Source organism: Mesoplodon mirus (assembly GCF_964341445.2).
Source record: "Mesoplodon mirus genome assembly, chromosome: 20".
NCBI lineage: Eukaryota > Metazoa > Chordata > Mammalia > Artiodactyla > Ziphiidae > Mesoplodon > Mesoplodon mirus.
Genome location: NC_138996.1, coordinates 11,687,056 through 11,709,634, shown reverse-complemented (window position 1 = coordinate 11,709,634; position 22,579 = coordinate 11,687,056). Strand labels below are relative to the sequence as shown.

Sequence of the window (22,579 nt, the reverse complement as noted above, 5' to 3'; positions counted from 1 at the left end):
GCCCTTCTAGCTGGGGGAGCTGTGGGAGGAGGGGAATTGGGAAGGCGCTGGAGGACTGAGGCAGCAGTTCCGGTGAGCCTGCCGTAGGAAGTAGGGGTGGGCGGGCCAAGTCCTCAGGCTGTTACTTGGTGGACCGCGCCTGCCTGTTTTCCTCCGGAGCCCGCTCCCTCCGCATCCTGCTCCTCCCAACAGCGCCCAGATTTCCAGACAGGAGAGGCCCCACCCCGCGCTCTCCTCAGCCCCTGACCTCGGCCCCCCGCCCGCACCCCAACTTTGGGGCTCAGCCTCCATCCCCCCTCTTTCCATGCTTGGCTTCCTCATTTCTTTTCCGTGCCCTGTGTCCCGATTCTTCTCGCCTTCCTTCCATAAACTTGGATCGCCAAGGCTCTTGGTCCCCGTGCCTGCAACACGCCCGCTCCAAAAAAAACCCAAAGACCCCGCCCCCCTCCCCGGGACCCCAGCACAGCAAACACAGTCCAGCAACACACAACGCGCACAAAAGTCACCGGCTGGGGAGGCCGAGAGCGCATTTTGCCCCCGTGACGTCGAGAATCTAAAGCAAAGGTAACCAGGGGAGCCTGGGGCCCGGGCGAGCGGGCGTGGCGGCGCATAAGCGCAGGCGGGGCTCGCCGCCTGGCTCCGCCCCGCCCCGGTCACGGCCGGGCACTCCTGGGAAGTGGTTGCCCACAGTCCAGGCGGCGAGTGCCCGTGGCCCGAGAGCAGATTAACTGCCCGATCGGGTCTGGCCTTCCTCCAGCAGGGGACCACCCGCCCTTGGTCTGGGTGCAGATGTTCCGAAGTATCATTTGAATTCTTGCTCAAAATGTCAGGTCTGTGGTTGAGGTTTCCATACCGGAGGGATTGCTACTCCTTTCCCAGCTTCAGGAAAGCAGAGTTGACACTGCGAGATAATAAGGCTCTTGATGCCGTTGGCTGAAGAGCGCCGTAGGATGCAGAAAAATTTTGGTAAAGCTTATTTAAAGTTTTAAAGCTCAGTTTGGGCTCTTTGGAGGATCACTAGCATAGGAAACCCGTTTACCTCCACTTGAATTATTAGTAGGTGCCATGCATATTTTCATTGCTGAGTGAGTACTTTCAATCTTTAAAGCTGCTGCCAAAAGCTGTTGGCAGCAGCTTTTCCAAGTATGGAAAAAAGCTAATTGAAAACAAATCCAGAATATTTACTGTCTACCTGTAATTTTAGGCTACAAATAAGTTTGTCTTGATTTCTTAACTACTTGGCAACCGTTCAAGTAAATTACTCAGTACTGTTGACCAGAAATCAAAATGTCTTTGAAGACCATATCACCATCATGACCATCATCGTATTCGAGATCATTTCTCCTTGTTGGGGTCTCAAATAACCATTCTCAAATCCAGGGCTAAGAAAATATTATTCGTGATTGTTGGAAATGCACTTGAAGGAAATTTTACACCTTGAATAGAATATGCAAAATTTCTACCCTTGCAATAGTTAAAAACACTTAAATCCTGATATCTGTATAATTGATTTTTTTCTTTTTCCTGTGGCTGCATTGGGTCTTCCTTGCTGCCTGGTGGCTTTCTATGGTTGCCGCGAGCCGGGGCTACTCTTTGTTGCAGTGTGCGGGCTTCTCATTGCAGTGGCTTCTCTTGTTGCGGAGCATGGGCTCTAGGCGCGCGGGCTTCAGTAGATGTGGCACGCGGGCTTAGTAGTTGTGGTGCACGGTCTTAGCTGTTCTGCGGCATGTGGGATCTTCCCTGACCAGGGCTCGAACCCGTGTACCCTGCACTGGCAGGCGGATTCTTAACCACTGCACCACCAGGGAAGCCCTGATGTGTCTTTAAAGTACTGAATTGTTTACTTACTCCTTCTGTCTAGGTCCCTATGTTGACTTGTTGAGACAAACACAAATATGGCCTTCTACAGTTATAAAACAGCCTTAGCTATTGCCCGAGCAAGGCAAGCCTTGGAATTCCACCCCCCAATATTTATATAAACTTTATTCTTCTAGTTGGAAAAGATACATGTAAAAGGATAGGCTTAGTACACAATTAAAGCTTTGTTGGTTTTAATTTTGTTGGTTTTTAGGAAGCTGACATTTTAATGTATTTAAACTTACCCCAGATTTTCTATATGCTTTAGAACTCAGGCTGAGTAATTTTGTAGAAGTGTGGGAACAGGTAAGATACAAGATGTAATTGCACCTCTGTAGTGACACCTCTGTAATGAGGCCCTTAGATGTAAAAAGGAGTAAAACGGCTGGTAAACAAGCCAGTCCTAGGGCATATACCTGCCCCAGTAAGGTCTGTTATCACTTATTTGTTCCAAAGAATATTCACTGAGAACTTACTGTGTGCCAGATATGTTGTACATTTTCCCTTTTGGCCATTCAAAAAGTGCTATACTTGGCATGCTTCAAAAATAGTCTGAAAGAATGGAAAAAGCCATCTCTTTGCCCAAAGAAGTCTCTTTGCCAGAAGTTGTCTTTGCCTAGGTGGGTCGTATTTATTTATTTATTTATTTATTTATTTATTTATTTTTAACGGTACGCGGGCCTCTCACTGTTGCGGCTTCTCCCGTTGCGGAGCACAGGCTCCGGACGCGCAGGCTCAGCAGTCACGGCTCACAGGACCAGCCGCTCCGCAGCACGCGGGATCCTCCCTGACCGGGGCACGAACCCGTGTCCCCCGCATTGGTAGGTGGACTCTCAACCACTGCGCCACCAGGGAAGCCCTGATGTGTCTTTAAAGTACTGAATTGGGTCTTATTTTTACTTTCAAACAATCTGATGTGTCAGTTTAGCTGAAGATTGTGAGTTGTCACGAAACTAGATTGTAGAGATCCCTGGCTGGGGAGCCCAATTCCTTTTTGTTTTGAATTTTATTTTTTTTTTATACAGCAGGTTCTTATTAGTTATCAATTTTATACATATTAGTGTATATATGTCAATCCTAATCTCCCAATTCATCCCACCACCACCACCACCATCCCCCGCCACTTTCCCCCCTTGGTGTCCACACGTTTGTTCTCTACATCTGTGTCTCTATTTCTGCCCCGCAAACTGGTTCATCTGTATGCGGAGCCCAATTCTACCTCTTATTCCTAACATTCTTTAGGAATCTTAGGTAAAGGGCATTTCAGTAGTAAGTCCCTCTCATTTGAAGGAGTCCCTGGGCACTGCATAGACAAAGCAGTATTGTGTGATTGGTTTATCCCCACAGGGACCATGAAATGTCTCGTTCAACCAATATTCCTATCATCAGTAGAGTAGCTAAAGACACAGATGTTCCACCTGTTTTATGATAATAGAGACAAAACTTTCAAACATAACCCGGGGTAAAAGAATGTTTGCTTTTTAAATCAATAGTCACAGCGTTTCTAACTCGTAATACGGCAATTATTCTTAGGAATTAACTTATTAATATTTCTCTTAGAGTATATCATTCACCCATAAAGCATACTATCCTTCGACTGGGCTAAACAGTTATATTTCATTCATTCACGAACATAATCTACTTTTAACATGTGGGCTTAAAACGATGGTTCTATCTTTACCAGATAAAATATCTATTTCTTTAATTTTTGGTCGTGTAATAGTATGTGCTCCACTCAGAGGATGTTGCTCTTTTTTCCAGATTCCCTAGCCACTGTGTCCATCCCACCAGCTCTTCTCACTCCCCATCATTTGCATTTCTTCACTTACCAGATTCCCATTTAAATAAAACATATATGAAGAACTATGACAGCAAGAAGTACTCCTATCCTACTCAGGCCATAAAGTACTTCACTTAAGGACTAGAGTAATACAAAAGCTGCACACATCTGCTTGCTGGCTGCAGGAGATCCCGGGTAAACCTCAGCTGGAGCAAACCGCAAAGAAGCCACAGGTGCCAAGCCCTCAGCCAACAGAAGAAATTGGAGTGAAGATTAAGGAAGAAAAGTGATCTTATAGGCAAATAATTATGGATGAACTTAAATATTATCACAGTGGATTCTATTTGCTTTGGATTGACACCAAAGTGGCTGCCAGAATGGTTTGGAGGCTGTTGCATGGACAGGTGCTGACCAGACGAGAGAGATGAAGGGTAGGGCAAGAGTCATATTTGCGAAAGAAAATAGAAAGTTAAAATGAAGTATTTGGAACCAACTTTTAAGTTCAAGTTCATCTTAAAAATCCCAGAGTAGGAATAGTAACTCATGGTGAGAACCAGAATTTCTTACTTGTCTGCAACTGACTTGCTGTACAACTTTAGGCAGGGTTCTTAAAATTTGTGTATATTTGTCCATGGAATGGTTATAATTGTTTTCTAATTTCTCCAAAGTGTTGAGAGGCTTCAAGTTTGATCTGTGCATCTGGAGTAGAAACTGCTGTTAATATATTAAGTATATGCATTTGAAAAAGCAATTTTAACAGATACCATGTTATTAAAGTACAGACCCCTAACTTAGATGAAAGCTCAGAGACACCAATAACATGTTTTGATTGTCATAGATTTCATTGAAGATATCCCATAAATATTACTTCAGAGCTATGGTACAGAGGAAAATCCGGCCTTTCCATTTTATAAACAGCTGCAGAAAATCTGTCTTGGGTTTTTTAACACTTTAAGAACCAAGGCAGGCTTTTGTTTTTGTTTTTGGCGTGTCCTAAAATAATGACTATTTGCATATGCATTTGATTCTTTAGCTGTTGAGAACGTGTGCTGATCTATTCCGCCTGGTTCCGTTTATGGTGTTCATCACTGTCCCCTTCATGGAATTCTTATTGCCAGCGTTTCTGAAACTCTTCCCAGAGATGTTGCCATCAACTTTTGAAAGTGAATCCAAAAAGGTACGTAGGATTTTAAACTTTTTAAAAAAAATTAATAGATTTTGTTTTTTAGAGCAGTTTTTAGTTTTACAGAAAAATTGAGCAGAAAGTACAGAGGGTCCCCAGATACCTCCCTCCCCCTGTTATTTCCCCCATTATTAGCATCTTGCATTCGTGTGGTACACTTGGTACAATCGAAGGACCAATATCTATACATCAGTATTAATTAAATCTCATATTTTACATTAGGGTCCACTCTTTGTGTTGTATAGTTCGATGGGTTTTGAAAAAAAAATAATGTCATGTATCCGCTATCACAGTCTCATACAGAATAGTTTCCCTGCCCTAAAAATCCCCTGTGCTCCACCTTTTAGTCCCTCTTCCCTCTTCCCCTAACCCGGGGCAATCACTAATCTTTTTACTCTATAGTTCTGCTTTTTCCAAAATGTCATGTGGTTGGAATCATACAGTGTGTAACTTTCTCAGACTGCCTCTTTCACTTAGAAGATGCATTTAAGGTTCCTCCATGTCTTTTCCTGGCTCATTTCTTTGTAGCACTGCATAATATTCCATTGTACGGATGTACCACCATTTATCCATTCATCTATTTGAAAGACATCTTAGTTGCTTCCAGTTTTTGGCAATTATCAATAAAGCTGTTGTAAATACTCATGTGCAGTTTTTCGTGTGGACACAGGCTTTCAATTCATCTGGGTAAATACCTAGGAAAGCAAATTGTTGGATTGTATGGTAAGGCTATGTTTAGTTTCAAGAGAAACAAACTGTCTTCTAAAGTAGCTGTACCATTTTGCATTCCCACCAGCAAGCAATGAAAGTTCCTGTGGCTTCATCAGCATTTAGCGCTGTTGATGCTTTGACTATTAGCTATTCTAATTGGTGTGTGGTGGTATCTCATTGTTATTTTAATTTGCAATTCTCTAGTAACACATGACATTGAGCATCCTTTCGCATGCTTATTTGCCATCCGTGTATCTTCTTTGGGGAGGTGTCTGTCCAAATCTTTTGCCCACTTTTTAATCGGGATGTTTTCTTTTTGTTGAGTTTTAAGGGTTCTTAGTATATTTTGGGTACAAGTTCTTTATCAGATGTGTGTTTTGCACATATTTTCTCCCAGTCTTAATTGTGTCTTTTTCAGAGCAAATCTTTTTAATTTTAATGAAGTACAACTTATCAATTTTTTTCTTTCTTCGATCATGCTTTTGGTGTTGTATCTAAAAACTCACTGCCAAACCCAAGGTCACCTATATTTTCTCCTGTGTTTTCTTCTAGGAGTTTTATAGTTTTGAGTTAATTTTGGTGACAGGTGTAACATGAGTGTCAAGATCTTTTTTTTTTTTTTTTTTGGCCTGTGGATATCCAGTTTTTCTAGCATCACTTGCTGAAAAAAACTATCCCTTCTCCACTCAATTTTAACTTTTTACCATTAAAAAATAAACAAAAATCACCTGTTACTGCAGGGACTAGTTGAACAGTAGGCATGATTTATTCAGCCAAACAGACCATTTAGTACTTGTGAGTAGTCCCTGGGAAGAGGGTGTCCTTCTTTGATGGTCACTGTGAAGGTGAAGGGCTGGACAACCGAGGCAGCCCCTGCATCCTCTCCATCTGTGCCACTCTCCCAGACAGACGGACGAAGGCGTGGACACAACACTAGCAGAGGACAAAGAGGGCAACTTTTAAAGCAGACCAGGAAATGTTTCACGGAAGAGGTGACAGTGGACCTGAGACTTCAAGAGTAGTAGAATTTTACCACACTGTTTGAAAGGCACTCTGGATAGAAGGAATAGCACTTAAGATGGCTTAACAGTGTAAAAGAGTATGCCAATCGGAGACCACTGACTGATTCTTTGTGGTTGGAGCAGGGAGTACAAGGGGATGGATGGGAGAAAATGAGACAAACGGGATGTGTTGGGGTCAGGTTGGAAAGCATCTACCACCCTAAGGAATTTAGACTTTGACAGTGGTGAGTAATGGAAGGTGTATGTAAGCAGGGGGTGAGAAAAACAGTAATCTCTATTTTACATCAATCTAAATAATCTAATCAACCATGATTAGAGCTGTATTTTAGAAAAACAAGTTGCTGGCAGGAGGGATTAAAGAGGGCAGAGCCAAGTAAGGAAAATCAGCTGGAATGTTTCTGTAGCAGCACAAGAGAGAGATGAAAAAGCCGGAATTATGAAAGTTGCATCAGGAGTAAAAACTTGAAGATAGATTTGACGGACTTCCCTGATGGTCTAGTGGGTAAGACTCAGCTCTCCCAATGCAGGGGGCCTGAGTTCTATCCCTGGTCAGGGAACTAGGTCCCACATGCATGCTGCAGCGAAGACCAGGCACAGCCAAAGGAAATAAATAAATAAATATAATATAATAATAATAATAATAATAAATAAAATAAAATTTCTTAAAAAAAATAGGGCTTCCCTGGTGGCGCACTGGTTGAGAGTCCGCCTGCCGACTCGGGACATGGGTTCATGCCCTGGTCCGGGAAGATCCCACATGCCGCGGAGTGGCTGGGCCCATGAGCTATGGCCGCTGGGCCTGCGCATCCGGAGCCTGTGCTCCGCAACGGGAGAGGCCACAGCAGTGGGAGGCCCACATACCGCAAAAAAAAAAAAAAAAAAAAAAAGAAGATAGGGCTTCCCTGGTGGCGCAGTGGTTGAGAGTCCGCCTGCTGATGCAGGGGATATGGGTTCGTGCCCCGGTCCGGGAAGAACATGCCGCGGAGCGGCTGGGCCCGTGAGCCGTGGCTGCTGAGCCTGCGCATCCGGAGCCTGTGCTCCACAACGGGAGAGGCCACAACAGTGAGAGGCCCGTGTACCGCAAAAAAAAAAAAAAAAAAAAAAGATAGATTTGAGACAGATTTAAGGGGTAGAATCAAATTGCAATATTTAACTGCCTGGCGGTGGTTTAGTTTATTTACATTTAAAGTAAACAGGATCTAGAATTAATACCATAGGATTCCAAGGAAGGCATTAGTGAATGCAGGAAGATGGGGGGAATGAAGTGATTTATCTAAATATTCCTCTTTCCTCAGCACTACTCATTCCCCAGACATACGTATATACACATCATGGCCACAGTTTTAGAAAATACTGTCTTCTTTGCTTTGTTCCATGAACAGAAGGGGAGCACGAGAGGGAGCGTGAGTGTGCTAGCTTTCCATTCACACCAGGTCACAGGATCATGCGCTTCTCTTTCATGGTACTTATCTCATATGCTTTCACATTAATTTGTGGAATTACTGGATTATCATTAGTCAGTAATGGTTGTCTTTCCCATTAGACTACAAGTTCCATGAGGGAAGGGATTCTTATTTGTTTTTGCTCATTTTATCCCAGCACCTAGCACACAGTGGATGCTCAATAAATAAATGGATGGATGGCTACAGATGAATGAAGTGGATGGCTAAATGGGTTTTAATGATGGTACTGCCACTGTGTAATTTTGGGGGGCTGATTCTTTTAAGATCCTTCTTAAAAAATCAATGATTGCTGTGATTGGCTGGTTATTAGAATCACTTGGGCAACTTAAGGGGGAAATGTATATATATATGTGTGTGTGTGTATATATATACTATACACACACACACACACACACACACACACATATATATTCCTGTTCCTCTCTACCCACGCTGATCATGGTTATTTTGAAACTACTACCACACTGCATCTGTGATAATGAATGAGGATTTAGAAATACTGGTCAACATAGTGTCTTAAGAGTATACATTCTCTTTTATATAGTGCTTTGTTCATATCTGTTATAGCACTTCACTCATTGTCTTATAATTGATTCTTTCTGTTTTCTTCTTAACCCCTAAGCTACTTTAGCTTAGAGTTAATTTCCTAGTTTTCTTTAGTTTGTGGCCCAAGCAAAATCTGGGGCCACTCACACTAGGGGTTGACTTGACCAACGGCCTAGATGGCTTGCACCAGGTTAAGAGACAGTATGTATCTATTCTAAATAGTGACAAAAGCTTCCATTGAGGGGACATTTTGGATCTATCAAATATTTATGATCATTGTATCAATGAAAAATAAAAGGTAAGATTAAGGAAACAAGCTGCAAATCAAGGCTACTTTTTTGGGGGGGGGGCGGCGTATGCGGGCCTCTCACTGTTGTGGCCTCTCCCGTTACAGAGCACAGGCTCCAGACGCACAGGCTCAGTGGCCATGGCTCACGGGCCCAGCCGCTCCGCGGCATGTGGGATCTTCCCGGACCGGGGCACGAACCCGTGTCCCCTACATTGGCAGATGGACTCAAACCCTGCACCACCAGGGAAGCCAAGGCTACTTTTTAATTTGCTCTGGTTATCACAAAGCACCTTCAGTTAGGTCTGAAAATAATATTCATACGTGAAATAGGGATGACCGACAACAAAGCCACAGTTATTTTTCTCTCATCTTTATCTACCAAGTTGTAATCACGAAGAATTAACTTTGATTAACTTTTCCTCTTCTGTTATGAAGGAAGAAAAACAGAAAAAGAAAATGGCTGCAAAGTTGGAACTAGCAAAATTCCTTCAAGAAACGATTGCAGGGGCTTCCCTGGTGGTGCAGTGGTTGAGAATACGCCTGCCAATGCAGGGGACACGGGTTCGAGCCCTGGTCTGGGAAGATCCCACATGCCACGGAGCAACTGGGCCCGTGAGCCACAATTACTGAGCCTGCACCTCTGGAGCCTGTGCTCCACAACAACAGAGGCCGCGATAGTGAGAGGCCTGCGCACCGCGATGAAGAGTGGCCCCCGCTTGCCACAACTAGAGAAAGCCCTCGCACAGAAACGAAGGCCCAACACAGCCATAAATTAAATACATTTAAAAAAAAAAAAAGAAAGAAAGAAACGACTGCAGAAATGGCAAGGAGGAACAGGGTGCAGCTGGGGGATGCCTCCACCCAGTTCTCATCCTACATCAAACAGGTGTCAGTCTTTTATATAAAACCAGACAACATATCATCATGGAGCTTCCAACTTGTTTATAATCTGTGAATTTGCAAATATCTAAGTTACAGAGATATAATATTGCAAACATTTATGGGAGTTTGCAGAAAAACCTATCTTAAAGCCATCAGTGTGTTGAAGATGTTGATAACTTCTTGGAAAGAACAGTAGAATGAGACTCAAAGTTCTGAACTGCTCCTAAGTTTTCAGTTGATTTAGGCTGACTTCCGACAGACTTTTTTTTAACTCCTCTTTGTAACACAGGGCCCACTTCCACTTCCAGACAGAAGACACAATCCATAAATGCTTTGGCGTCTTTCAAATAGTCTACAGGGCAGATTCCGTTAAGTAGGAAGCACGTTTTAATCAGCCCCTTCGTCCCACTACCTAGGTCCAGACAGGCCACAAGCCCAGCACAAAGGAGATAGTTCGCTTTTCCAAACTCTTTGAGGATGAGCTGACCCTGGAGCACCTCGATCGATCTCAGCTGGTGGCCCTTTGCAAACTGCTGGAACTGCAGTCCTTTGGAACCAACAATCTGCTCCGCTTCCAGCTCCTGATGAAGCTGAAGTCTATAAAAGCAGATGATGAAGTAAGAGCTGAACTACAGCTGTAGGGAATTAGCCAGGCCTTGGGGACTGTCTTAGGGTGGCTTTGTGGCAAAGTGCAGTGTCTTCTGTTAGGTCTGCTCAGGGGCTGGTTCTGGCAGAATGAGTGGTTTAAACCAGGGGGTCCCCAAGCCCCAGGCCACGGACCAGAACCGGCCTGTGCCTCGTTAGGAACTGGGGCCGCAAAGCAGGAGGTGAGCGGCGGGTGAGAGAGGCAAGCTGCATCTGCCGCCCCCCACCCCCCACCGCTCTCATTATCATCTGAACCATCCGCCTCCTCACCCGGCCACCCCCGTCTCCATGGACAAGTCATCTTCCATGAAACCGGTCCCTGGTGCCAAAGAGGTTGGGGACCACTGGTTTAAACAACCACTGACAACTGTCGTATTCTTTAGAAGGCCCTTGTAAGCAGTTAGTAGTTTGGATGTCTTAGCTGGGACTAATCTAAAGCAGTTAGGGCCTGCTGGGAAGGGACAGCAACCCAGTAGATCCCTGAGAACAGTAGATTCCACTGCCAAGGACAGCGCTCGACCCCCTGTACCTCCCTTCTGCTTCTCCCCACGCAGCTGGGTGAGCCCGCCTGGTAAGAAGGGGTGGCAAAGGATAACGCAGGGAGAGAAGGCAGGACCTTGACATCTTCTGGAAGAAAAGGGCACCATTTGGACTATAGCTACTAATTAGAGTCCTTAAAAAGTGGGAAGAATGTTTCTTGAATCTGAATCAGCTGCTTTAAAAGCATTCTGCCTGAGGGAACAGAACTCCCAGAACTGAGAAGGCAGGATCCCAGCGGCTCCATTTAGATGTTTAGTGGTTGCTTTTAGAACTTTGGAATAAACAATGCCGGTCCCAGAAGTACCACAGTTTGGGGTCATACCAAGCAGAAACTGTGTTAAGTTGTTTACTGAGGGAGTTTTGCAGACCGGGGAGTTGGGGCCGTTCCTGGGGTTAGGGGAGGACCACCACCCGGACGTGCAACAAATGGTACATTGACAGCTTTTCAAGTGGAATATTTTTCTATGAGTCTTTTTTTTTTTTTTTTTTTTTTTGCGGTACGCGGGCCTCTCACTGCCGTGGCCTCTCCCGTTGCGGAGCACAGGCTCCGGACGCGCAGGCCCAGCGGCCACGGCTCACGGGCCCAGCCGCTCCGCGGCATGTGGGATCTTCCCGGACTGGGGCACGAACCCGTGTCCCCTGCATCGGCAGGCGGACTCTCAACCACTGCGCCACCAGGGAAGCCCCTCTATGAGTCTTAAAGCTGCCGCGAAAGGAAAGTGTAGTAGAGCTGTCACAACCAGGCGAAAGGCAACGCAAGGGGGGAAAGAATTACCTTGGGGGCAGGCAGTTGAGGAGTTCTGTCAACTTCTCTGATATTATTAATACCTGTTGGCAGGATTCCCTTCATGTCAACCGCTGCACCTCCCGAGGTCACCTTGCTTTATTAAGTGCCTGGCCTTTGCAGCAGTCAGCGCGGGGGACAACGTGGGAAAGTGGCAGATTCTGCGTTTCCCCTGATTTGTTGGAATTAGGTAAAATTGGAACCAAAGGATCCAATACCGTTCCTTACATTTGTTTCAGGTAACTGCCAAGGAAGGGGTGAGTGCTCTGAGCGTGTCAGAGCTGCAAGCGGCCTGCAGGGCCCGGGTGATGCGGTCACTGGGTCTCACTGAGGAGCAGCTGAAGCAGCAGCTCACAGAGGCAAGTAGCAGCTTTACTGGACCCTCTTCCCCAGAACTCTCTCCCCTGCCATCTGCAGACCTCGTTTTTTGATTTCTGCTTTGCTCTCTTACCTAATTTGCCTTGTTTAGTTGAGCCGTTGGCAGCTGAAGAAGCTGGACTTATTTATTTTTAATTAATTAATTAATTTTTGACTGCGGTGGGTCTTCGTTGTAGTGCACGGGCTTCTCATTGCGGTGGCTTATCTTGTTGCGGAGCATGGGCTCTAGGCGCGCGGGCTTCAGTAGTTGTGGCATGCGGGCTCAGTAGTTGCGGCTCGCGGGCTCTAGAGCACAGGCTCAGTAGTTGTGGCGCACGGGCTTAGTTGCTCCGCGGCATGTGGGATCTTCCCGGACCAGGGCTCGAACCCGTGTCCCCTGCATTGGCAGGCGGATTCTTAACCACTGTGCCACCAGTGAAGCCCTGGATTTATTTTTGACAGAGACGCGGTAGGTACCCTATTAAAGACTTCTCTATTGCCGCTAACACACCACCACAAATGTAGGGGCTCTAAGCAGCACCCATTACAGGCTCACGGTTCCGCAGGTCAGAAGTGCAGGCTGTTTTCCTTTCTGGAGGCTGTGTGGGAGACTCCACTTCCAAGCTCATTGAGTTTGTTGGCTGAATTTAGTTCCTTGCAGCTGTGGAGTGAGATCCCTATTTCCTCACTGGCTCCCAACCCCAGGCTACTCTCAGCCCTGGAGGCCCCTCCACCTGCGTGAACTTCTCACATGACGTCTAGCAGCAGATTTAAGGTCTCACGTGATTAGGCAAGACCTACCAGGGTAATCTTCCTATTTTAAGGTCAACTGACTTGGGACTTGAATTATATCTGCAAAATCCCTTCATGGCAGCACCTAGATTAGCTTTTAATTGAATAACTGGGAGAAGGTGTGGGTACACGAGGGACTGGAAATCTTGGGACCACCTTCAAATTGTACTTCCTCTGGGTATTATAAGGGCCTGGGCAAAAGCTCTGATAGAAGGCCTGTCATCCGTGTGAATCCATCTGGAGCCACCTTGCCGGTGGCTCAGCTGGGGTTGCTTTCCCAGTTTGTGCCCCAAACCAGGGTCAAGTGTTCGCTTTGTAACAGATTTCCCCTCAGATAACATACTCTCCCTCAAATAACAGATTTTAACTGAGTGTCAATGCTGTACAACAAAGGAATAACTCCTGTTACAATCCTCATTCATGTAATTGTACAAAGTGCTATGGAGTGTACACAAATTATCTCAGAATAGGAGGCACTGTTGACTTTGAACCCCGTCAGGTAGCTATTTCCTCTTCCATGTTGGACCTGCTCTGGTTGGAAGGTGGGCATGTTATCAAGGGGTATTTAAACATCATTTGTTTCCTGAACATAGAGTATTAAGTGACTTCATACTGTCAAATTGCTTTCTTAAAAGGATGTATCATCTTACAATACACTTCAAGGGGGTGAGAATACTAATCCAACCATACAATATTCAGCACTCTGTATTGTTATTCCAAAAATCCTATGCTAGGATACGGCTGACATTTCACAGAAAGGAAAAGCTAAAAATGGTAAACCTAGGAAACATCTTAACTTCAGAAAAAGATAAATTAAAACTATGCAATTTGGGAATTCCCTGGTGGTCCAGTGGTTAGGACTCCACACTTTCACTGCTGAGGGCCAGGGTTTAATCCCTAGTCGGGGAACTAAGATCCCACGAGCCACATGGTGCAGCCAAAAACAAACAAACATACAAAAAACTATGAGATTCCACATTCACCTGCTACATTGGGAAAGGTCAGAGTCTGGTGACACACCGTGTTGGAGAGGATGTGAGGAGAGAGGCACTCATGCATTTCTGGTAAAGTCCTCCATGGAGGTTTGGCAATAGCTTTCAAATTTTAAAAATGCATTTACTTTGCCCTAGAAATCTCACTTCTAGGAATTTATCCTATATTCTTGCACATGTGCAAAATGATATATCTACAAGGTTATCTATTGCAGCACCATTTATGATAGCAAAAGATGGAAAACCGTAGAATAATCAAATTATGGCATTTCTGTACAATGGATTCCTTTACAGACGTTTAAAAAGAAGGCAGCTCTACATCATCTGGTATGAATCAATTTCCAAGATATTTCAGAAAGCAAAGGACAAAACAGTGTGTATATGTCACCCTTGGTGTAAAGATAAACATATAAATATCTATTTTATATGCACAGAATATCTCTGGAATATTGTATCAGGAACTGGTATCAGCGGTTGCTTCCAGAGAGGGAAATAGGGTAGCTAGAGAATAGGGTAGAAGGCAGGCTTATTTTTATTGATTAGATTTTATCTACCTTTTGAATTTTGTCTCTTGTGCATGTCTTATATCTATCTATATACACATACATATACATACATACATTTAAAGTTTGGCTATTTGGTACTTGAAAACTCACGTCTCATTCTAATGTTAATTTCTTTGGTTATGAATGAGGCTGATGTATTCTTGCACATTATCGAGTTCATACTGAGGAGAAGATACTTAGCTACTTTGATCCACAACTGGGTTGAGAGTTTAACTGAACCTTCCTCTCAGACTCTGAGAGTGAAAGGCTGCAGGGCCCAAGCCCTGGTGCAGAAGCCGGGAGACGTGTCCCTGTTCCTGTTCTGCCCTTAGTACTCAGCGTGCGCCTGGGGGCGGTAAAACCAGGGAAGAGTAGATGACCGTGGGTCCAGCTCTCGCGTCCTGTGATTGTCACGTTTCATCCTCCCCCCATTCTCCAGGGGCAGGACCTCCACCTGAAGGAGAATGTCCCTCCTTCCTTCTGCTTCTGTCCCGAACCTTCTACCTGATAGACGTGAGGCCAAAGCCAATTGAGATACCACTCACTGGGGAGGTAAGTCCTGGGTCGATGGGGAATCTGGACCCCATGACTGGGGCCTCTCTGCAAACCTCCATTTCCCGTTACAGTCAGAGTAGGCATTTCTTTTGGCATATCTTGGAATTTGGCCCAAGTGGCTTTAAAAATCTTGTAAAAATTTCCTTTAAAAAATGAAAATCACTCAAACCACCTCTAGCTATGTAGCTGTTACTATCTTTAGGAGCCTTATTTGATTTAGGAGTCTTATTAGGAGTCCAGTTTATTCTTTCTCCTTAAGTATCTAGTCTGTTTAGCAGGGTTTTTTGTCTTGTTTTTTCCCACCGTTCTTTCTCCTTTGAGACTGAATGGTTCCTGTTCTTTCATGTCTATTTCATTTGTCCAGATTCCTATTAATTTTTTTAAGGTTTTTTTGATGTGGACCATTTTTAAAGTCTTTATTGAATTTGTTACAATATTGTTTCTGTTTTATGTTTTGTTTTTTTGGCTGCGAGGTGTGCGGGATCTTAGCTCCCCGACCAGGGATTGAACCTGCAGCCCCCTTCACTGGAAGGGGGAGTCTTAACCACTGGACCACCAGGGAGGTTCCCAGATTTCTATTACTTTTAAAGCAGTGAATGGCCAATCTAGAATATAAACAATTCTTTTTGTCTTCCTTCAACTCTTTTCCTTAATCTTTTTTTTATTGCCTTTGAACTCAGCAGCCTTTTTTTCTCCTGGTGTTTTACTGAAGAACCCAGGACTGGCCCAATCACTAGAGCATCTTGCTCTGGGTCCATCAGAAAGGGCCTCTCACTTCCCTGCTTTGTGGCTTCATGTCTGACTCAGAACGTGCATCAATGATAGAAGATGCGGCACTTGTGACTGAGCAGATTGAACTAAGTACTTTGGAGTGAGGACCAATCATTTTAAATCTTAGTTATGGTATTGACTCTTTGGGCAAGCCAACAAAAATGATACAACGTCTAGCATGAAAAATGTACTTCAGTAGTTTTGGACCTGATTCATAAATGTGACTTCTGAAAGGGAAGTGAGATGAGGGTCTTAGAAGAGGTAGGGCCTAATCATATTTCAGTATGCTTTGGATGTGCTCAAGTGATACTTGAATAAAACTAACACTTAAGGATCCTAATCTTCAGTAAAGCTTGTGGAGGATGGCAAAGAAATAAAATATAAATAATAATAATGTACTTCAGGAAACACCATCTTACTTTCCCTTTCCATGTTTCCAGAGACTAATCTGGATTTGGGCTTTGTCCAGAAGGATTCTAGGGAGACTAGGAGCAATTCTGGAACATAAACCATGTTCTAATAGGCTGCTGGGTTCTTAACATTTTCTCTGAGACAGACCAGCTATTTGTCATTTTTACTTTTTAAAATTAATTAATTAGGGCCTCCCTGGTGGCGCAGTGGTTGAGAGTCCGCCTGCCGATGCAGGGGATACGAGTTCGTGCCCCGGTCTGGGAGGATCCCATATGCCGCGGAGCGGCTGGGCCCGTGAGCCATGGCCGCTGGGCCTGCGCATCCGGAGCCTGTGCTCCGCAACGGGAGAGGCCACAACAGCGAGAGGCCCGCATACCGCAAAAAAAAAAAAAAAAAAAAAAAAAAAAAAATTAATTAATTAATTTTTTATTATTATTATTTTTTTTGCGGTACGTGGGCCTCTCACTGTTGTGGCCTCTCTCGTTGCGGAGCACAGGCTCTGGACACGCAGGCTCAGTGGCCATGGCTCACGGGCCCAGCCGCTCCGCGGCATGTGGGATCTTCCCGGACCGGGGCACGAACCCTGCATCGGCAGGCGGACTCTCAACCACTGCGCCACCAGGGAAGCCCCTATTTGTCATTTTTAGACTGCCCTTCAGTAGCAAAGAAATTTTGGAGTTAGCAAAATGTCTTAGAGCTAAATTTGAGTTTCAGAATTATTCTAAAGGGGCATAAACTCTTAATCCAGATGTTGCTTTCTGGAGTGGTTAATAAAGACCTAAGAATTAAGGACAAGCTCCTAGGCATTTTATTGTTGTTTTTTTAAATCCATGCTTCTAAACTTCTATTCTCCATATATACAAAATGAAAACAAGTAGCATACTAGGTTCAGTAGAGAATTGAGAGACATCAAACTGAATATACTATAGTTTTGGATATACGTAGCCCTTTTCCCTCCAAAGAACATGAAGAAATTACTTACTTCCAAAGAGCAGTGATATACTTTTCAAATCTAATAAATGTAATTGTTGAAAACAGATTAGCTAGCTCTTCTAAAATACCACTCCCTCCCTCCATTTTCCTGGTGTTGCAGGGGCATCTGTTAGGCAGCACCTACCATTTGAATACGTCAGACAAGTTTATCACTTATTATTAGACACCAAAAATGATAAAGATGTCACTTTCGACTAAGTTATATCAATGCTATTAGAAACTGATGGGTAAATGAGAAATGACAACTTTTGTGTTTTTTTTTTTTGAGAGTGAGAACAGGATCAGAATTGGCAAATCAATAGCTTGTTAATAACAGGATTTTAAGTATCAGAATCTAATTAGGGTGCTCAAAACTCAAAAGATAAATGGTACTAAGTTACTATTTCAGGGACATGTACTTCATATTACTCATAAAGGAAGTCAGGGATTTAGTGGAAAGCAAATTGTGCTGGAAAGTACTGACTACCGTAGAAGTGCTTCTGAGTTCCAGGAAGAACAGAAGGCTTAGCTTATATAAAACATTTCTCTCCCTAGGCTCCCAAGATGGATATTCCCGTGGGATCACCCACTTCCTCTGAATCTAAAGAGAATATGGCGGGTTTAGTACTTCAAGTGAAGGGAACTAAGGTTAGACAATTACTTTCCATTTGCTTAAGTGAAAATAACAAGAAGTTAAGTTCTCTATTTTTCACCGCCTGAATGAAACTGAATTTCAATACAGTGGTGTTCTTTAATACGGATTTTTTTTTTTGGTACTGCTTGATCTGTTTCTAAGAAAGTTCAACATCTGGCTATATGTATTTAGGTTCCAGACTTTGCCTGTTGAGTCCAGTGCCAGATGTGAAGTAGCTGTTTCAAGCTCCTGGTAGCCATGGCAGGGTGACTGTAGATCCAATATACCTTTTGCTGTTAAGTCAGTAACCCAGCTCTCAGCTCTGCTGTTTAAGGATGAAGAACTGATACAGCTGCCGCCAGCTACCTCATCACTCACACCATCAAAGCCTATTTCATTACGTAAAGGATCCATCACTTCTGCTAAAGAAGCTGTAAGTTTCTAAAAAAAGAAAACCCTTTCCCTCTAGTTACTTTTAAGGGCAGTGAGAATCTAGAATTATAACTGTTGCAAAACACCGCACCCTGTCTCCCCGTCTTCCAAACAGGAAGCTGGAGGCTGAACTTTAGTCATCTTTATAACCACTATATTTTTTTAAAAACTCCATGACCCAAAAGTGAAAGAAAAAAAAAATCAACAAACGCAATCGTGGATCAGACCTAAACATGTTAAGTCTAGAAGCTAATTACAATATAGGCAGATTCTTATTTTCTGTTGCGCCAGATGGAAATAGTTCCCATATGTTGTGTATTTCGCACAGGCTTCAGATGTCAGGAAATACTAGCAGGAAAGCAATTTAAATCTTAGGAGAAGTGCATGTAAATAAGAACTTACTTATCTATCCACTTTCCCCATTTGGGGGCGAGGGCAGAAAGCCTGCTGCAGTGAACAGTAGGGGGTCACGGGAGAGTTGAGTTGTGGAGTGGCTTTGCTGACTCCTGAGGACCAAGGAGAGAACCAATGAACTCCCAGATGTTTAGGCCTTGTTTGCATGTCTCGTTTCTCACTGTGACCGGTCCCTGAAATCCTTATGTTTTGTACCCCGACACTCCAGGCAGAATCACAAGATAACCCAGAACAGCAAGGCTAGTTCGAATGGAACATAAGGACTCATGGGGGATGGAGCGCCCTCTCTCTGGCTTCCTGCCCTCAGCAATGGCATCCGTAAAGGACATCCCAGCCAAGAGACTACCTATGTCTGGTTTCAGATATAAGATCAGACATTTAGTCCTTGGGGCAGTCTTTTGAGGCCTTGTAACCATTCAGATGATGTCAGCAGCAAGACCAAGTTCAGACCATTTGGAAAACTGTAATTGCAAAGTCCATTTTCCCTGTAGCAATAGGTCATCCCACTGGACCTTGTGTAAGGCCCACTAGCCATGTTGTTTTCGAACAGCTTCGTGTCCTTTAAGGGAGGAATTTTTTTTTTTTTTTTTTTTTTTTTTTGCGGTATGTGGGCCTCTCACCGCTGTGGCCTCTCCCGTTGCGGAGCACAGGCTCCGGTCGCGCAGGCTCAGCGGCCATGGCTCACGGGCCCAGCCACTCCGCGGCATGTGGGATCTTCCCAGACCGGGGCACGAACCCGTGTCCCCTGCATCGGTAGGTGGACTCTCAACCACTGCGCCACCAGGGAGGCCCTAAGGGAGGAAATTTTTTGCATAATGGAATCAGCCTGGTGCCTTAGATACCTCTTGTCTCCTCTGGCTTGGTAACCCGGGTAAGAACTTGGGGACCTCCGAAGCCAGTGATGGTGAGAGTGCCTGACCAACTCTTTCAGACTGACCCATCAGTAGGAACAGTGCCCTGGAAACAAAGTACCTTCTGAGACAGAATGGATATAACTCCCCAGTTAAGTCTTCCTGGATATAAAGAAGAAAAAGCTTCTTGGAGAAGCAAATGGGGAGTTCAACAGACTGGCAATCAGAAAGACTTGGCTGCTGCTTGGCTGTTCTGAGACAGCCCCTCTCGGGCCTGCAGCGGCTGCAGGGATCTGGGAGGCTGCCACTCTTCCAGCACATATGGCTTCCATCAGCCTCCATTTGCTAGGAAACATAATTAAGGGTTTAAGACTTAACCATTTGTTTGTGCTGGGTGTGTGTTTTTCTGGTCTGTTTGTCTGTCACAAACAAGACTATCTGTTAGTCACAGGGGTTGTTAGAGTCTGATATAATCCCTACGTTACCCAGTAACAAGTATTACGTTCAGATATTTACGTTGGGTGTCTTCGGTGTTGTCCATACTGAAAAAACTTAACATAATAAATAGGTCGCCCTGCAGCTGACCACCAGCCTTCTTCCCTTGGGGAGTGCTTAGAAGGGGAGAGGCATTTCAGCTGTGGGTGATGAAATTGGATTCCTTTACTTGCTGTGAAATTGAAAGCAGTTACATGGGAGTCAATGGAACCAAGGAAAACTCAAATCTCCCCACCTGGGATCATCTAAATGAGGAATGTCATCAGCATTTCGCAGCAAGGAAATGCACTTTAAAATGCTTCCTAAACCTCCTCTCTGCCTCGCCGTGTCCTGCCGAGGAACGCTAGTGCCTCGACTATGACGAATCCCGACCGTGCGGCCTTCTGGGCATCTCAGCATTGGCTTCGTAAGGTGATTCACAATAAATTTTCCCATTTTTCAAGTGATGGTTGTTTCCTTAGTTCACATTTCAGGTATTACACGCGAGAAAGGGAGGAGCTAGTGCACTTGCTCAACCCCATTTCAGCTGGATGCCTCACGGGTGCTGCTGGGCCGCTCTACAGCTCTTCCTGGCTTTCCCCATGAGCAGAGTGGGACTGGTTAGCTCAAGGGGTTTGGACCTCAGTTGGACTTCACCCATTTTTGCTTCATAAATAGGCATCTAAGACACTTGACACACCTCTCCTCCCCTTCTTCTGATAGCCCTCAGAGAGGTCAAGGTTGTTGCTTTGTTTCATCACTGACAGCACTTGGCTGGTGGGTCCCATGATCGTTAGATGCAGCCCCCTGCTGAAACCGAGCTAGCGGTGTTCTGGTAAATGATTAACACCCAACTCTGGCAGGGGCCGTGGTCGCAGGGGGAGCCCTGATTTGTAGCCTTCGCAGATTCCGGTGATGTAAGTACTCCCAGAAGGCTGATTTTCAGGCTACCAACAGGAGGTCACTGAACAATGCAGAGTTGGGAAGAGATGTACGCCATCAGCTCAAGACACCGTACTTAACAGACCCTAGGCCTCCTGGAGGAACGAGAGGCACTTAAACCTCTAATGGGTGCGTGCAGCAACTGTATCAGTTCCGTGCACCAACACAGGCATCTGGGACGCAGTACCGTGTAAATGGCCATAAATACTGTTAAGTGCCAACCTAGAGAGAACTTGCCCCAACGGAGTGTTTCTGAACACCAGGGTTCCTGCCAATCTGGCTCTCAGCAGCTGAGGGAATGGAAGCCTGTCTCCTTCCCCCGCTCTCTACTCTTCCCCACAGATGCAGATACCGTGGCTGTACCGGCTGCTAATAATCTGAGTATAACTTTAGGCATTTTCTAAAGCCCAACCTCAGTGATGATGTCAGACTTGGCCCTTGTGTCATACACTGAGAATTCTGCTCCAAAAGAAAGGTGTTGGTGGCATCTGACATGTGTGGACCTGCACTGTGCCAATGTCTAATCCTGTATTTAGATCATTACAGGTCACACTGATGATATCGAATAAATGCTCTATAACATTAAAACCTAGACTAAAGATTTCCCGGTCACCACCAGCGCACAGCTGTAGGTAAGGTCAGACTAACGGAACGTGAAAGCCGATTGGCACGTCACTTAATCTTTGATTCTGGCTTGCTGGCTCCCCCCACTGGCGGCTGATCAACACAGCGACTCCGTTGTCATTGAGACAGATTCTTTCCAGCTGAGGTTCGATCTTACTTGAGATCAATACGGTACATTAGCGGTGCCCGGGGACGGATGCTCCCCAGCCTGTGGCAATTAGAAAGGGCGGGAAGGCAGTATCGATCGATGCTGTGGTGATCCCAGGCCCTAATCTTTTAACCCTCAGGAAACCAGACACTCAGTGCCTTGACAGCACGACATCTTCATTAGATAAGCTGGATTCCTTTCCTCGGGAGACCCAATCTGGTCATCTAAGTAAAATGGCCATTTCATTTTCTCTCAGGTCAATTTCACTATCTTTTATTTGCCAGTCAGCTCAGTCTCTCGGGAAATTCACGGGGGATTTCAGTAGTAACAGCGAAGACATCACTGTTGCAATAAGAGTGCCTTCTATCTCCCAGCACCTCTCCCGAAGGTACAGAAAGCCCTTTGTAAAAGATCATCCATCCATCCACACAGCCGTGGGCAGAAATCATCACGGGTTTACAAGGAAAGGCCCCACTAGAAGGTGTCAGGCAAATGTTTGTTTTTTTTTTTTTTTTTTTTTTTGCTGTACGCGGGCCTCTCACTGTTGTGGCCTCTCCCATTGTGGAGCACAGGCTCCGGACACGCAGGCTCAGCGGCCATGGCTCACGGGCCCAGCCGCTCCGCGGCATGTGGGATCTTCCCGGACCGGGGCACGAACCCATGTCCCCTGCATTGGCAGGCGGACTCTCAACCACTGTGCCACCAGGGAAGCCCAGGCAAATGGTTTTAAGTGCTAAAATTCATTTCCTGGCTCTGCCAACGTATGCCTTCTTTAAACATAAACACAAATCACCATATGTTGACAGTTGCATATTCATTCACAGAGGAGACCCAGGAGAAGAGAAAGCTTTACAACAGTGGCCAGCAGTGCAGCTGCCAAGAAATAGCTCAGAAAGGAAACTTCAGGAGCAAGCCCATTCTCCCGACAGGAATGAGAGCACACTGGACTTCCTTTTGCACTCA

General features: G+C 45.0%; 1 protein-coding gene across 1 annotated transcript; it reads left to right on the top strand.

Moving 5' to 3' along the window:
- Positions 1–3,697: 3,697 nt before the first annotated feature.
- On the top strand, positions 3,698–21,291 carry LETM2 (leucine zipper and EF-hand containing transmembrane protein 2). The gene is given in 14 exon segments (XM_082608377.1): positions 3,698–3,749; positions 3,752–3,924; positions 3,928–4,062; positions 4,066–4,068; positions 4,671–4,814; positions 9,287–9,367; positions 9,654–9,737; positions 10,150–10,350; positions 11,942–12,061; positions 14,828–14,861; positions 14,864–14,940; positions 17,653–17,745; positions 18,066–18,164; positions 18,786–21,291. Coding segments are annotated over 14 exon segments (1,317 nt in total). The 5' UTR covers positions 3,698–3,712; the 3' UTR covers positions 18,822–21,291.
- Positions 21,292–22,579: the final 1,288 nt, after the last annotated feature.